The 14,273-nt window shown below is 41.3% G+C and overlaps 1 protein-coding gene across 2 annotated transcripts in view; it reads right to left on the reverse strand.

Annotated features, from left to right (window-relative positions):
• The window catches only part of LIN7A (lin-7 cell polarity scaffold A), a 41,814-nt gene that overhangs the window by 25,453 nt on the left and 2,088 nt on the right, over window positions 1-14,273 (reverse strand). For both annotated transcript variants that reach the window (XM_077934776.1, XM_028746755.2), the window contains exon 2: window positions 5,206-5,324. In XM_077934776.1, the coding sequence (XP_077790902.1) occupies window positions 5,206-5,324 (119 nt within the window). The remainder of the gene's footprint in view (window positions 1-5,205; window positions 5,325-14,273) is intronic.

Raw genomic sequence — 14,273 nt, forward strand, 5'->3', positions numbered from 1 at the left:
CACAAAGGGGACAGCATAGATTTTTCTATTGCCACCCCCATCCCTGTTTCCAGTCAAGTCTCTTACAAATATTCAGGTTCTATCAAGAGAAGGGTATTCTCTATTGCTTTGGAAGACAGGTCACAATTGTGATGGTTGCCCATTCTGCAACACCCCCAGTTTATGTCGGCTGTCTCTTCTCAACTTCCCCTTCCTTGGGAAAGATACACAGCTCAGTGGGAGAGCATTTGTTTTGCATACAGAACATCTCAGGTTCAACCCCCAAACATCTGCTGATAGGGCTGGGAGAGACCCACAAACAAAATCCTGCAGCTGCTACTAGTGAAGGCAATGCTGAGCTAGATGGCCCCAATAATCTGACTTGGAATAAGGCACCTTCCATGCTCCCAATGCTCAAGCAAGAAGATCTGTAAGAGATGCAATTGAATTTTCAGCCTGGGAGGAAGGGTAACTTCCCAGCCACCACTGAGCAAGTTCAGCCTCTTTCTTTTAAGTCTGCTGGGTCAAAGTGTATCTTGTGAAACTATGGGGAGGAGAAAGTACCCAATGTTGCAGATGGAACCTGTTTTTTGTTTTTTTTACAAAGTCATGTGGAGGGAGGTTTAGGGAGGCAAGGAATAAATCTGCCCTCCCTCCATGTTGCAATCCCAGTAACAATCAGTTTCCCACAGCTGTAAGCTAATTCAATAAAAAAACCAGATGTCGTTGCATGCAAGATATTAAGCATGACATGTACCTCTGACCCTTAAAATGCATTGGTGATACAAGACCAGATATATTTTTGGGCTTAGCAGGCACAGGATCTAATCAGATTTCTAGACAAAATTAGCGAGCCTAGCTGAGCAAGATTTATATTTTGTTGTTGTTGTTTAGTTGTTTAGTCGTGTCTGACTCTTCGTGGACAAAGACAACAGACATATAAAATATTTATATTATTAACACAAAAGAAAAGAAAAGAAAAATAACATTTCATACTTGGGTGACATCTGTTATTGCTGAGGCTTTCCCAATTTATCTTTTGCAATAGGTTACATATCTTCTCCCTAAACCCTTGTGAGAAGCAGATCCCTTCTGAACTTCAGATGCAAAATATAAGCCACATTCACCTAAACCACATTTTAGGTCTACATACATGAGGTGGAATGAGTCTGAGAAAAGCCTCAGACTTGCATGCTCCTTCCTCAGTCCCCTGTCCTCCCACTTAGCTGAGGACTTTGTGAGTATTCAGCAACACTTTACTTTGATTGGCTTGTCATTGTGTATGAATCCGGGTTTATAATCTATCAACTGTGTTTTGAAGTCGGCTTGCTTTTGAAAATGACCAGTGTTTGATACGCAGTTAATTATAGACTATAATCTCTGGTTCACACACAACAAACTGAGATTAGCAGGAAAGTGAAAGTAAACACTGGCAAACTCCTTCTCTTGGCCAGATGGGAGTGTGCAAGCCTGAGGCTTAACTTGGTTTCATGGCATACATGTGGCTGCTTTGAACCAGAGGTTCAAAAAGCAGTGCAGGGCTGCATGAAAGCTGCTTTGCAAACATCCCCATCTTCCTCTTTGAACCTCTGGTTGCAATCAATGAGAAGGAAATAGGTTGGTGTAAAAAACGGGTTGATCCCTCATTTGAGGGGGGGGGGGTGTTATGGGAATGGAAGCATCCATCACTTTTCCTAATGCCCCCCCCCCCCCGTCATTTTGCCCTCTGTGATATTGGACAGGCACCGACTACAGATCTTTTCATAGCTTCATGGAGGAGTCACAGAAGGTCAAACCTCCCTTTCTGGAATCATGTCTCAGGGAGGGAGACACAATGAATCTATGGTGCCCCAAACACCCACCCAGGGACCATAGGATTGCAGCCTAAATCTTTATTTCTTACTAATGGAAACAGGTTTACCACACCTATCAGCCAATCACTCATTCCCACCACCCCTCTGAGCAATACCCCTCCCCACCCTCTCACTATATATAAGGGTCTGGTGACTTCTGTTTCAGTGTATCTGAAGAGGTGTGCATGGACACAAAAGCTCATACCAAGAACAAACAGTTGGTCTCTAAGGTGCTACTGGAAGGGTTGTTTTTTTTTTTACAATGGAAACTGAAATAGTGATAGTTCACTGATGGACAAATTTCAAGAGATAGCACGATGAAGCTGTTAGCTGTGAGTGTGTAGAGCAGGGGTCAGCAAGGTTTACCTCACCTGGGCCGGTTCACTCCCATGGAAATCGCTCTGTGGGCTGGATTGTGTCTGCGCAGACATGATTTCCAGCACCGAGGAAAGCGCAGCACTTGGGGACTCACCGAGCAGGCGACTTGGTTAAGAGGCAGCTCATGAGCTGTTTAAATAACCCCCACTGGGCTGCTTGTGGCCCATGGGCCACAGGTTGCCGACCCCTGGTCAGGATGGGTTGTTTAATTTCATCCCTTGTAAATAAATCAAAGCCTATTTTATGAGACATATTGACTGTATAACAAAATCAGTGTTCTTAACACACTGATTTGTGGGGGCAGATATCTGTAAAGCAAGTAATGGACATTTTGGGATGCTACCTTCTAAATATTCCTCCACCATGGCTGAGATCATTGCAAGGCACCAATCAATGCCTCAGTAAGCGTAGACATTTAAAGAAAGTGAAAGCATCCTTTCTTTCAACATGTGGTTTCTTTCCAGCCTTAGGCTATGTACACCTTCACAGTTTAAAACGCAGCAAGGTCATTGTACACCCCCACCCCCATTTCAAGTAGTATTTGCAGGTTGTTGTACCCATCAGAGAGGGACTGGGGATGTCAACACCCAATGTGCATTATCTGTTGGGTCTGCCTGCCCCGGCAGTACTCTCCCCTCACCTCCAGTTCCTATTTCTGAAGCTGTCATCCATTTATGTGCAATGGCTACCTCAAATGTACATACCTCAGCTTAACTCCAAAGTAGATGTGCCGTAAAATTTCCTTTAGGATTTAAGCTGCTTTAAGAGAAAATGCACCCAGGAGCAGTTTTTCTCCATAAATTACAGAAGAGCTCTGCATTGTGGGTAGCATCACATGTACACAGATTCAAAAGCCAGTGGCAGGAGCGCACTGGAGCCACAATAAACGGTAAAGTGTGCACAGACTTATTTCAGACCCCTTGTCATTTTCTTGTGGTAGGAGTGAATGAGTTTCGAAAAATCAAGATCTTCTCATGGTGTAACAGTCACTCAGCAGTCGTAACTAATCAAGAGTTGATAACCTGAGCATACTTTAGTGTAGCTATGCAATCACTTAAGAGGTTCATCTGTTTCCTGATTGTGAGCTCATTTTCTCTGTTTCTGGTACAGTAGACATACAAGACTAGCCAGAGGGATCATGTTAGGTACTTGGCATAAATATCAATCTATTTCTTCAGAATTCAGCAATAACTGGTTAAACATATAATTATATTCTCTTTAGGCTGCTGCCTTATACCTAATTACATGGAAGGAAACATAATTGAACTCAATTACACTTACTTCTGAGTAGACATATGTAGGATTGCACTGTGAAACTGAACTTAATTTTCTTGCTATTAATGGGGGTGTGGAGGTCAGCTGTCACTAAACAATAGCCCATAAGAGCTTTTGTGGGCTATTCACTGTCTTGTCAAAGTCCAGCTAGATAGCTTTTAGTTCATTCAACCGATAGTGAATCACAGTCTAAGTAATTTTCTGCTTTCCTGAATTTTGCACCTGTTACAAAGGACTGCATGTTGGCTGCTGTTCAAAACACTCTTCACAGATGAATATAAATGTAATCGACATTCCTAGTAGTATTACAGAAAGGCAAATCTATACCACATAAAGACAAAGCTACAATACAGCCTGTCATCAGTTAGAAGCTTTTAGTTGGTCAAATTAAAGGCCTTCATCATGATAGCTACTGCAAATCAAAGACAGCACCAAACTTTTGCAAAAGAGCAACGTTCTCTTTAAAATAATTTAAAAACATTGCACATTAAACTACTGTACACTGTGTTTGCTGTTTCTGCTAGCCATCAAAATATTTCTTCATTTAAAAACATTGTTTCATTCTATGTACTGTCATTGCCTAGGAACCTTAGTGTTGTTGCTGCTGCTGCTATTGCTCAGATAATAAATAAATCAGAATAGTGGCAGGCAGTCCATAGAGACCAAGGAAGAAAATGGAGGCACTTGCTAATTTTCAGGTACAAATTGCTATTTCCAAAGCGTGTTTGGCAACACACTCCTGGCACAGCAACTTTAAGGCTATTTTAGCTGACCATCTAATGTTTAGGTGGCTCTAGGCTTTATTGTAATTAAAAATTATGAAGCAGATCAATTGCTCTCTTCCTTCCAAACACCTATAAAACTGACATGAACATGTTAATGGAATTAAGAAGGGAAAACATAAATGGTTTTCTAATGAGTAACAGCAATGTTGTGAAGATGTCTATAGTGCCTTCCTTCCTGCCACAGATCACAAAGTGGTAAATCTATAGGGCTGCAATTAATCAGTTATGGTAAGTAAGTTGAAGGTTTATTAGCCAATTTAAAATTTGTCCATGGAAGGATGCTACTGAATAATTAGTCAGAAGATTTTAAAAAAATAATAGAAATGATTATTTGAAAAATAAGTACTTAAAAAAAAACTAAAGAAGGCACTTGCCTCTTCTAAGATGGTGCTTACTGTTAACTATTTATAAAACTGGACTTTTCCTTTAAAAATTATTGTTTGTTTACAGGGGAAAAAAATATGCAGGTTTAAATTGATTAATCAAAACTCCTACCTGTGAGAGAGTGCCACTGAACGTGGTGTACATCACTTCCTGGTAGCCATGCATGGCATTGTGCCCATAAATCAAACAAATATTTCTTTAATCAGATAGCAGATTTATAAATTAGCTCACCTCACAAAGATCTCCTTATGTTATGTGCGATAGAAATTACTACCCCAATGGAACATATTTATTAAGAATCTGCTGTGTGCCTTAAGACCCCGGTCTCTCTTGTTCAACACAGATGATTGGACCTCACGCGGTTCCTGAGTTATTACAAACGTTCATTTTTTTTATGGAGGCAGTAAGTCTCTGGACACATGCCGCTGACTCTTATGGAAATGCAATAGAACGATTTTCACTTATTTGCATAATACAGCATAATGTGCAGTGGCTCGTGCACATTGTGAGTCTCCCCATTAATAAATACAGCCAGCGATTCATTACCATACCTCTCTGATAGCTGTACAAAACTCGCTCTGCAGTACTTTTTTAAGTGACTGCAGCTTGTGTCCTGGTACTTCTCCAGCTTCTTGTAGTTTCTCCAGCAGTTCAATTGCTCTGGCAACATCTGAACAGATAAAAATAAGGCAAAAGGTCAGGGAAGGTCACATTTTGACTTGTATTACTGCTGTTCCAGCTACACCAAGGAGCATATGCTATAATTTTCAAATTGGACAGTGAGATTTTGCCACCCCACATTCCCTCCCCCCCCCCCCCCGGGCTGTTCAAGTTCAGATCTGCGTTTTCACTGACTTAAAAAAAATATGACTATCGCTTTAGGCTGCAATCCTAGGCAGCCATACATGCAGGCATTGGAAAAGAGCAAATATTGCCCGAGGGGTTTTGAAAGTTTTTCCTACAGTCAATCATCTAGTTAATCAGGTAAGCCCACATGGGCAAATCTTACGACACAACGCACAAGCTGGCACAATGCACCAAGCTCCTACATGCCTGACATACACGTCTCCCTCATTTTGGCAGTCTTAGTAAAAAAGAGGGGGGGGGACACCCTCAAACAACAACAAAATAGCAGTAGAGTATTCAATTGTGGGGACTGGACTACCAGGATAATGGAATGCATTGGATTGTTCAACAGTGGAACATATTACCTCTCAGAAGGTGGTGGGCTCTCCTTTGCTGGTGGTATTCAAACCACCAGTGGTCCAATGGCCATCTGCTAAGGGTGCTGTAGTTGCATCCTGCATTTGTACATTTTGCATTGAAGTGGGGTTGGACTAGATCAGGATTTCCCAAACTTGGGCCTCCAGCTGTTTTTGGACTACAGTTCCCTTCATCCCTGACCACTGGTCCTGCTAGCGAGGGATAATGTGCTTCGAAAACAGCTGGAGACCCAGGTTTGGGAAAGAGTGGCTCAAATGACCTCCAAGGTCCCTCCTAACTCCCAGGATTGAACCTGGCAGACCTGGTCATTTTGTTATTCCTAGGTTGGTTTGGATACCTTTCAAGGCTATTAGCATTAATAATGGTCCTCTTTCGATCCTAATGCAGAGCACTAGGCTGAATGCAAGGATCTCATCACCTAATGCATGGCCCACGGATGGCTCAACTTCGGCAACACTAATGGAGGGAAGAGATGATGGCTCTGACCCAGTTCCTCACTCATTCTGGTGACAAGACCTGCCAAAGCAGATCAACCTTCTGTCCACTGCCCAGAGGGACAGAAATGCAATGACCACAATAATGGGACGAAGAGCTGTTTATCAGCAGGCGCCCCATGTTTGCATGATAAAAAGTTGCTTGCTGCCTCCTTGTCTTGCTATTTTGTGAGCTGCATGTATAATGTGATGGCCTGGTCCTGATTTATTAATTTTGATTGACTGATGGGATAAGGGAAAACTACAGCTTTAAAGACAGTATCATTTTCTCCTGTTTGGTCTAGAGATGTGAAGGCTTGAGGGGAAAAACAGGTGGGACCCAGTTTTACTCCATTTTCCCCCTTATTTCTTTCTTTAAAAATTGGGGGGAAATGGAAAAAAATGGGTGAGAGGACCCCTCCCCCCTCCCCATATTTTTCTGTGGGTTTTCCCCCAGGCCTTCCTATTTCTAGTAATGTATAACATAATGTCTGTGCTATAACCAGAGTTCTGCGATGGATAATTTAGCAAATATTAATGTATACAATGCTAACATTTGAGTTCTTACATAAACACACAGTAACTTGATTTGAGGGTCATACAGTTCAGATAAGATGTGATAATAATAATAATCATGCATGCCTTTCGGTGTGGCAGGAGGTTTGTATAGCATCCAGGCTACACAACACATCCACACGAGAGCACACACTATGCTAAAACCTGGGAATAGCTGTAATGAAGTGTTAAAACAAGTGCTGTGCCAAAAATCTCTCCTATCCCCCCCCCCATTTCCCATCTATTTTTGATGAGAAAAATTGTAACCAAAAATTGAAATAGAAATAAGATTTTTGTGAAATTCTGGTGGGTGGGGAGGTACATTCTCGTGGGGTTTTGTTGTGATGAATGGCTGCTAAGGTGGGCATGAGCTACCTTTGAACACCCTTTCTTTTGTTCCAAAAATAATCTCTCCAGCCTTCCTGGGTGTTCATTTTTCCTGGAAATCCCATGATGCCTTCAGCTGAGCTTCCATGTAACCACAGGGAGGTGGGAGAGCTACCTATTATGAACCCAACAGCTGTTGTTTTTTACATGAAATATTTTTATGTTTTTTTTAAAAGTCTAGATTTAAAAATAAAATCAGTGACTGTGTCAATCAGAGAGCCAGTGTGGTGTGGTGGGTAAGAGCGGTAGTATCGTAATCTGGGGAACCGGGTTCGCGTCCCTGCTCCTCCACATGCAGCTGCTGGGTGACCTTGCGCCAGTCACACTTCTTTGAAGTCTCTCAGCCCCACTCACCTCACAGAGTGTTTGTTGTGGGGGAGGAAGGGAAAGGAGATTGTTAGCCGCTTTGAGACTCCTTTGGGTAGTGATAAAGCGGGATATCAAATCCAAACTCTTCTTCTCTTCTTCTTCAATCTCTCAGATTGGCAGCCAGCCTCCTTAACTTTCTGTGCCTCAGTTAAAGCTCAGAATAAGGCACAGTGAAGTAAATTCTCCTATGGGTTTTTTTCTTCCAGATCAAGATATGCATGCAGCCCAGAAGGTTCAAGAGCACTGGATGGATGTTTAATCTTTATTTTAATGTTTAATCCCCATGCAATGATAAGGTAAGCTCAACCCTGCATTCACTGAATTTTTAAAGAAAAGTGCCACAAGAAAGAGACAAGCAAATAGAAGCATCTTTTGCACTGAAATAAAACTTTTCAGTTACTGGTGAACAGGGTTCAGAACAACACTAATTCAAACCAACAGTCCCTCTTTACAAATATGGAAATAAACTTGCATTGAACAAGACAGAGATTCCTGGCTGTTCTACAGAGTGTGATGTAATGAAGATTAAATGCTGATAAGACTATGGCTTTGCTGGGATGAGAAATTATGCAATCAATCTCCTTTATTGGCATAAAAAGTGTGTGGATATACATGGATCAGAACACAACACAGTTAACGAAACATAGCAGGAGATACTTTAGGATAAAACTATCAGGACACCATGAGGTGCAAAGATGGCTCTTAGGACCTATGGTGACGTAATTTCATAGCGTCACTCAAAAATCTTGCCACATTCTCCACAATATCATTGCTACAATCGTTCAGCAGATAAGACACTCTGGAAGAGTCTGTGAGATAAATCTCCTCTTCAGTAAGGGGGTCAAATACTTATCATATATTCCTGCATAAAATAGGCAATTAAATAAAATGTGGGCGATGTATTCGACCTGTTTTGTGCCACGAGGGCAGTATCTTTCAGAGTATGGGATTTTTGAGAATCTACCTTGCTGAAGGTACACTACCTGAAAGTTTTTGAGCCAAAGCTGAACTACAGTGACCACAATGTGATCAAATGGGTGAGGTAATTGGTAGGAGTGGAATCTATGAGACAAGATGCTAGCTCTGAGCAGCCAGCTGGCTCCCTCTCCCCTAGTCTCCCTTGATTCCAAAATACAATTGAAGAGCACCTCTCTGGCCCCTACTCTGTACACAGGCTGGAAGCTAGACTCCTGCAGCTTCTCTGGAAAAAGAACACTGGTGCCTGCTCTGGCTTCAGTCACTGTTGGAGTTTGCAGCTGGCACTGGGCAGCCAGAGAGCCCACCCTGCCCCAGGTCACTTCACCTCTTGCTTCTGTCCCAGGGTATAAAAAGGCCAGTCTAACCACCACCCAGGGAGCATCCACCACCATGTGATAAAACCCTCTTCTGTTGGTGTCACCACTTGCATCATATCCTAGTATTTTTGGAAGTTCTTCTGCCTATGTACTTGCTGGGCAAACCTTGAGTTGACTCTGTCTCCTGTGCTTGCTATTGCTGTTGTGATTGGTTGGGGGCTCACACTTCCCCTCCCCTCTTTGTCATGCAGAGTCCTTGATATGGAGCCCTGCTCTGGAAAGGCCTGTGACCAAAAAGGCTGAGGGCTGGCATCTGCTCCTTGTTGGGCTGGGGTGGGTGGGCATAGCACAACATTTGAAAGCTTTGGAGTCCTGTTAATGGCTGGCAAGGCCAGCGCCTCCCCCTCCCCCACCCCAGTCAGAACTACACTCTCCTGCAAAAAGTAAACCCAGCAGGCACACCAGGACAGATCAACTTGTCTTTAAAAATCTACAGGTTTTGTCCTCTTAATTTGAAATTGGCCAGTAAGTAATTCCTTGCCTCCATTCTCTTCTCTCTCGCTTGCCCCCACCCTGCAATTGCAGTTCACCCCAGGGGATCAAAGACAACTTGTCTGAGTCACCATGGCCACTGCTCTAATAAACAAGACTTAGACAATCAACATTATAGTTTGCGTTTATTCCATACAATGAAATGGCCAGAGCTTTTTAATACTTTTTCTACAGAATTACTGCTTGCCTAAACTGAGTAAAAAATCCATAAATTCATGTCTGTACTTGAATAAAAATATTCATGGCTTAAAAGCAAGCAAATAACCAATGAAAAGGGAGGAAATAGGAAATAAAATGGAAAAATTAAGAATTATAGTATGACAACCATATTCTAGCTTGTGGGTTGCGATTATAGGATTCTGTCATTATCCTGTTTTGAATGTTCATATCCAGGGATCATTTTATACTCTATTCAGGTCTCTTTCTTTATTCTTTATCTCTATGTTTCGACATATCCAACCCATTCACAAGTTATTTGCATTTAGACAGAGGAAGAAAATGAGGTTGAGCTTTGCGAACTTTGTAGTGAAAAGCCTTTCAAATATCTTAGGACAGATTTGAGAGCAAGATGAATCATTGCCGACAAGTTTGCATTATTTTGATGCCATACTCCCATGTATTAATTTCTGGATGGATTTAGAGTAAACCCACCTCAGTCTCCCATTTGCCTTGTTTACAGCTAACAGCTTTGATGAAAGATTAATGGACAACGTAGCTGCATGTGTATCTGTGGCAACAAGAGGAACTGTATGTTCTATGTATCAAAGGGACATTAATGATGTCTTAATGCAAGTAAGGAAAAGACCAGCTCTGCAATTTGCTGAAAGTAGCAGGCTATATATAGGGTGCTATCCCAAGCCATCCATAATGCGATATTGGATGTTTCATCTAGGTAACTTAAAAGTCGATTCATATATTATTACTGAAGGAACATATGCAATCTGCCTCTATTCCACCTGCATTAGCCTCTCTCCCTCCTTTCAGCAACCAATGCAGACAACAACTGCAAAGCTATTCAACAGCCTCTCCTGGCACAGGAGGATCCCTTGGTACCTTCATCACAAGCCTCATCTAACTGCTGATAAAAGTCTATCTCCAACCTCGGAAGCATAATATCACCTTAGGGAGCAAGCCTACATATGAAGCTGTTAAGATTCAGGTAGTCATCCTTTCTCTTTGCCTCCTCTTCCCCCCACCACCCCGCTCACCACATATCAACAACTGTTTCAAGTCCTTTTGGGTGTTGCAGTTCTGAGATTATTACCTTGCTCTCACATTAACTGCCTTCAGATTTGCCTGAAAAACTGGCCTACTTAATTGTTCTCCTGAAAGGTCTCAATATATTTCATACTAGGTTCAGCCAACTACCAAACACTCGACGGGCGTTTTCAAATCAGTAGTGCCCATATGTACATTTTAGGATACTAAATTTTGCCTCTCATAATGAATTCATCATGTATTGGCACTTAATGAATTTACTGGCAGTGGCTAGTGGCTAATTATATGTTTCACTTCTCTCCTTTCACTCTGCTATGCCTCTCTCCATTCTCAGTTTCTCCCTTACTATGCTGCACCATTCAGCCTTACCCACTATGTGCCACATGATCTTTTGCCTCCCAAATCCCGTAAACCCTGGAACATCTGCAATTCAATCTCCTGGTTAGTTGCACTGCAGCACGTGCCTTGTTCTGCCAGCACAGCTCCATGCAAGCTAAACAGCAATGCCTGTGAGATTAAACTATAAAGTGATTAAAATTTTTCATTATTTCAGAAATGTATTCTACCCAACAGAGAAGTTCTGCAAGACAGTTTTGCAGGTAGAGAAGACATATGCTGGCAGTAGTAATTCCTGTGTTTGAGATTCAAGTAATCTACCACCATTAAATTAGCATTCAGGGATTTACAACAGTGGGGGGGAAAGGCTTTTTAGGTTTGAATTGCTTTATGATGTTTTGTGCAGGATATGTATCTAATTGTCACTCTTGTGTTCATGAAAAAATAAGGCATGATTTTATCTTGCTATAGTACAAGAAAAAGGAATCTTAGTGACTGGTAATATTTTACACTGTCTGCACTCCTATACTCAAATTAGCAGAGGACAGAGTTGCAACTAAGCGAGAAATTCTATGCATTATCTGGCTGCCCCAAAGTTCGCCCCATTGATTTCAATGGGATTTACTCTGGCACAGGCAATTGAGACTGCAATCTTGCACATGCTTACTTGGTATTAGCTACAGGTTACAATGGCAGAGTGACTGTGTTTCAGCCAGTGTAATTATTACGATGGCCACTGAAAAGCCAAGAAATGGGTGGATCTGAGGGCAGGATCGGAAGAGTGACCCCCTTTGTCCAGATCTTATCCTAACTCAAGACAAAATCCTGCCACTCCTGCCAGTGTAAAGCCATGACAGCAAAACAGCCATCATTCATTCAATGGTAATCAGAAAAATCAAAGCAGTTTTATTCAAGAGATGACATAGCTAAGTATACTGTTTTGCATAAAGGAGGTCCCTGTTGCCACAATCCTCAAATGCAGATACTACCCCACCGTACACTGGGAAGCCCTACAGGGAGCATATTGGTAAATACAAGGGATTCTTCTCCAACTGCTGTCCAAACCACCACCCCTGGTATTTATGCCTGTGCAAGAATAGAACCCGGAATCAAGCAGCACTGGAGGTAGAGCTGTTTTCAACTCCTCTGTTGCATGATTGAGTAAATGGCAACATATTTACCCCTGTCCTGTAGATTTCCCTATGCAGACATCAGTTGGAATGCAGGATAAATACACACCCAGTGGTAGAGTTGAGAACTGGGCTGAAGCATGAAGAATGGGAAGGAGATCACCTTGGTGCTAGAACCTTTTCTCAGTTGCTCACTGTCTCCTCTCTATCCTGTGCCATGTGGACCAGCGGTATATCTGGTATTTTTGCAGGACTCCAGTACTTGAAAGATACTGGACGGACACCTGTATAGCAGAAGCAGTCATATCCAATATGTGGCTGCACTTTTTACTCTATTATTGTGATGAGGAATCTGTGGCTGCTCCCTCATACATTGTTGGATTCCAACACCCATCAGTTCCAACCAGCATGGCCAATCATTAGGGATGATGGGAACTGTAGTCCAGCAACGTCCAGAGGACCAGAAGTTCCCCAGTCCGGCCACCTTAAATGCTGAAAAGAAAGCAATTTTGGTTCCCCTCCACATCAGCATTTAGTAGGCATTTTTTCTGAGGTGAAGGCATGCCAAAGTTGTCACCCTTACTACTAATGCAGCTAATGTTGTTGTTTTTTATACTTCATATGAATAGATAGTATAAATCTAAGAAGCATGCCTCTACCTTCTTGCTATTTCCTTGCTGTTTGTCTGGGAACTACTATTTACCCTAAGTAGCACTGTATGCTACAATGTCAAAACTGTGAGTATTAGCATGGCAACACTAGGGCCTGTTTATGCATTTATGTAAACATGCAGATCATCACTGCTACTAAATGTTATTTAATGTCATTTTCATTTGCAAAATTCAAAACATTGGAAAGTTCAGACTGTTTTAGTAAAACATCAGTATTAATTAAATTTTGACTCACCTATACAGCTATCATGCTGAAGTTTATTAATAGTGAGAGTTTTCAAGTATGTTCTCAGATTTATGTAACTGGTGATACTACCTCCCACCTCCAAACAATATTTTCATTGTTTTATGTATAACTTGCCTTGCCAACTGGGACCCCAAGCAAAGGCATTTCTGTACCTTTTCTATACACTCTTATGCAAGTTCCACCTGCAACCTATGTGTAAAACGACAGAAGTGTAATTAAATCTAACTTTAGTTTGCTAGCCTTTAGAAATAAATAAGGGTCATGGTTGTGTGATACTTTCCTTTGAAAAGCTGTGCTTCCTAATGGATTGCCATCTGTTCAGCCTTTTGCCAGGAAATATTTATCCTGCTTAATGTGGTCACCACAGAGGTGGAGCTGCAGATTACACACTGAGCTTCTAAAAAGAAGAAAACACACATTCTTCCTCCTAACCAATGCTCTCCCTTTTCTTTATCTAACACTTTATCTAAGCTCTCCTTTGTTTGATTTGTGTGCCATAAAACACACAGTTCAGAAATCAATTTTAGGCAATGTAATTATGGACATCATATTATAAATTCCTCTGCTCTTCATCAGAATCCAACAAAGTAGAGACTGTCTAAATTTTAAATGGAGACTGAACATATCTTTTTTACATTGAATGTACAGCTGGAACCTTTCTGTCTTGTTTTTAGAGTCTGTTGTAATCCTCTACAGAGCATACAATTATAATGAAGACACTGGCTTTAATCATTCCCAAATCAAGTACAAGACTTTAAAATTCTTTAGGAAGCTTAATCCATACAGATCAAGATTAAAAAAAATGAAATGCTTTAAAGACTCTGAAACCATGTGGATGGAATTTATTTGATTTAATTCAGTAGAATGCATTAAGTAGTGTTAAACAGCAAATAAGAAAGCAAATTATTATTCTTACCTGTTTCAGGTAAGCACAATACCCCTATATTTCAAGTAAGCACAATAGGCCAAATGCCTATTAGGAACTATGTCAATCTTTTAAAGTATTTAAAAGATTTTATCATTTAACCATTTTTTTTTTATCCCCAGTGTAACAGTAGGTTTACAATACAAAACTTCATTTATTTTGTTAAGTTTTTAAAATAAATGCAACTTCAGTAATTCTGCCTTGTAACTTAATTATAGCAGTGAAGAGTGCAACAGT

The sequence above is a fragment of the Podarcis muralis genome, chromosome 10 (assembly GCF_964188315.1).
Source record: "Podarcis muralis chromosome 10, rPodMur119.hap1.1, whole genome shotgun sequence".
Lineage (NCBI taxonomy): Eukaryota > Metazoa > Chordata > Lepidosauria > Squamata > Lacertidae > Podarcis > Podarcis muralis.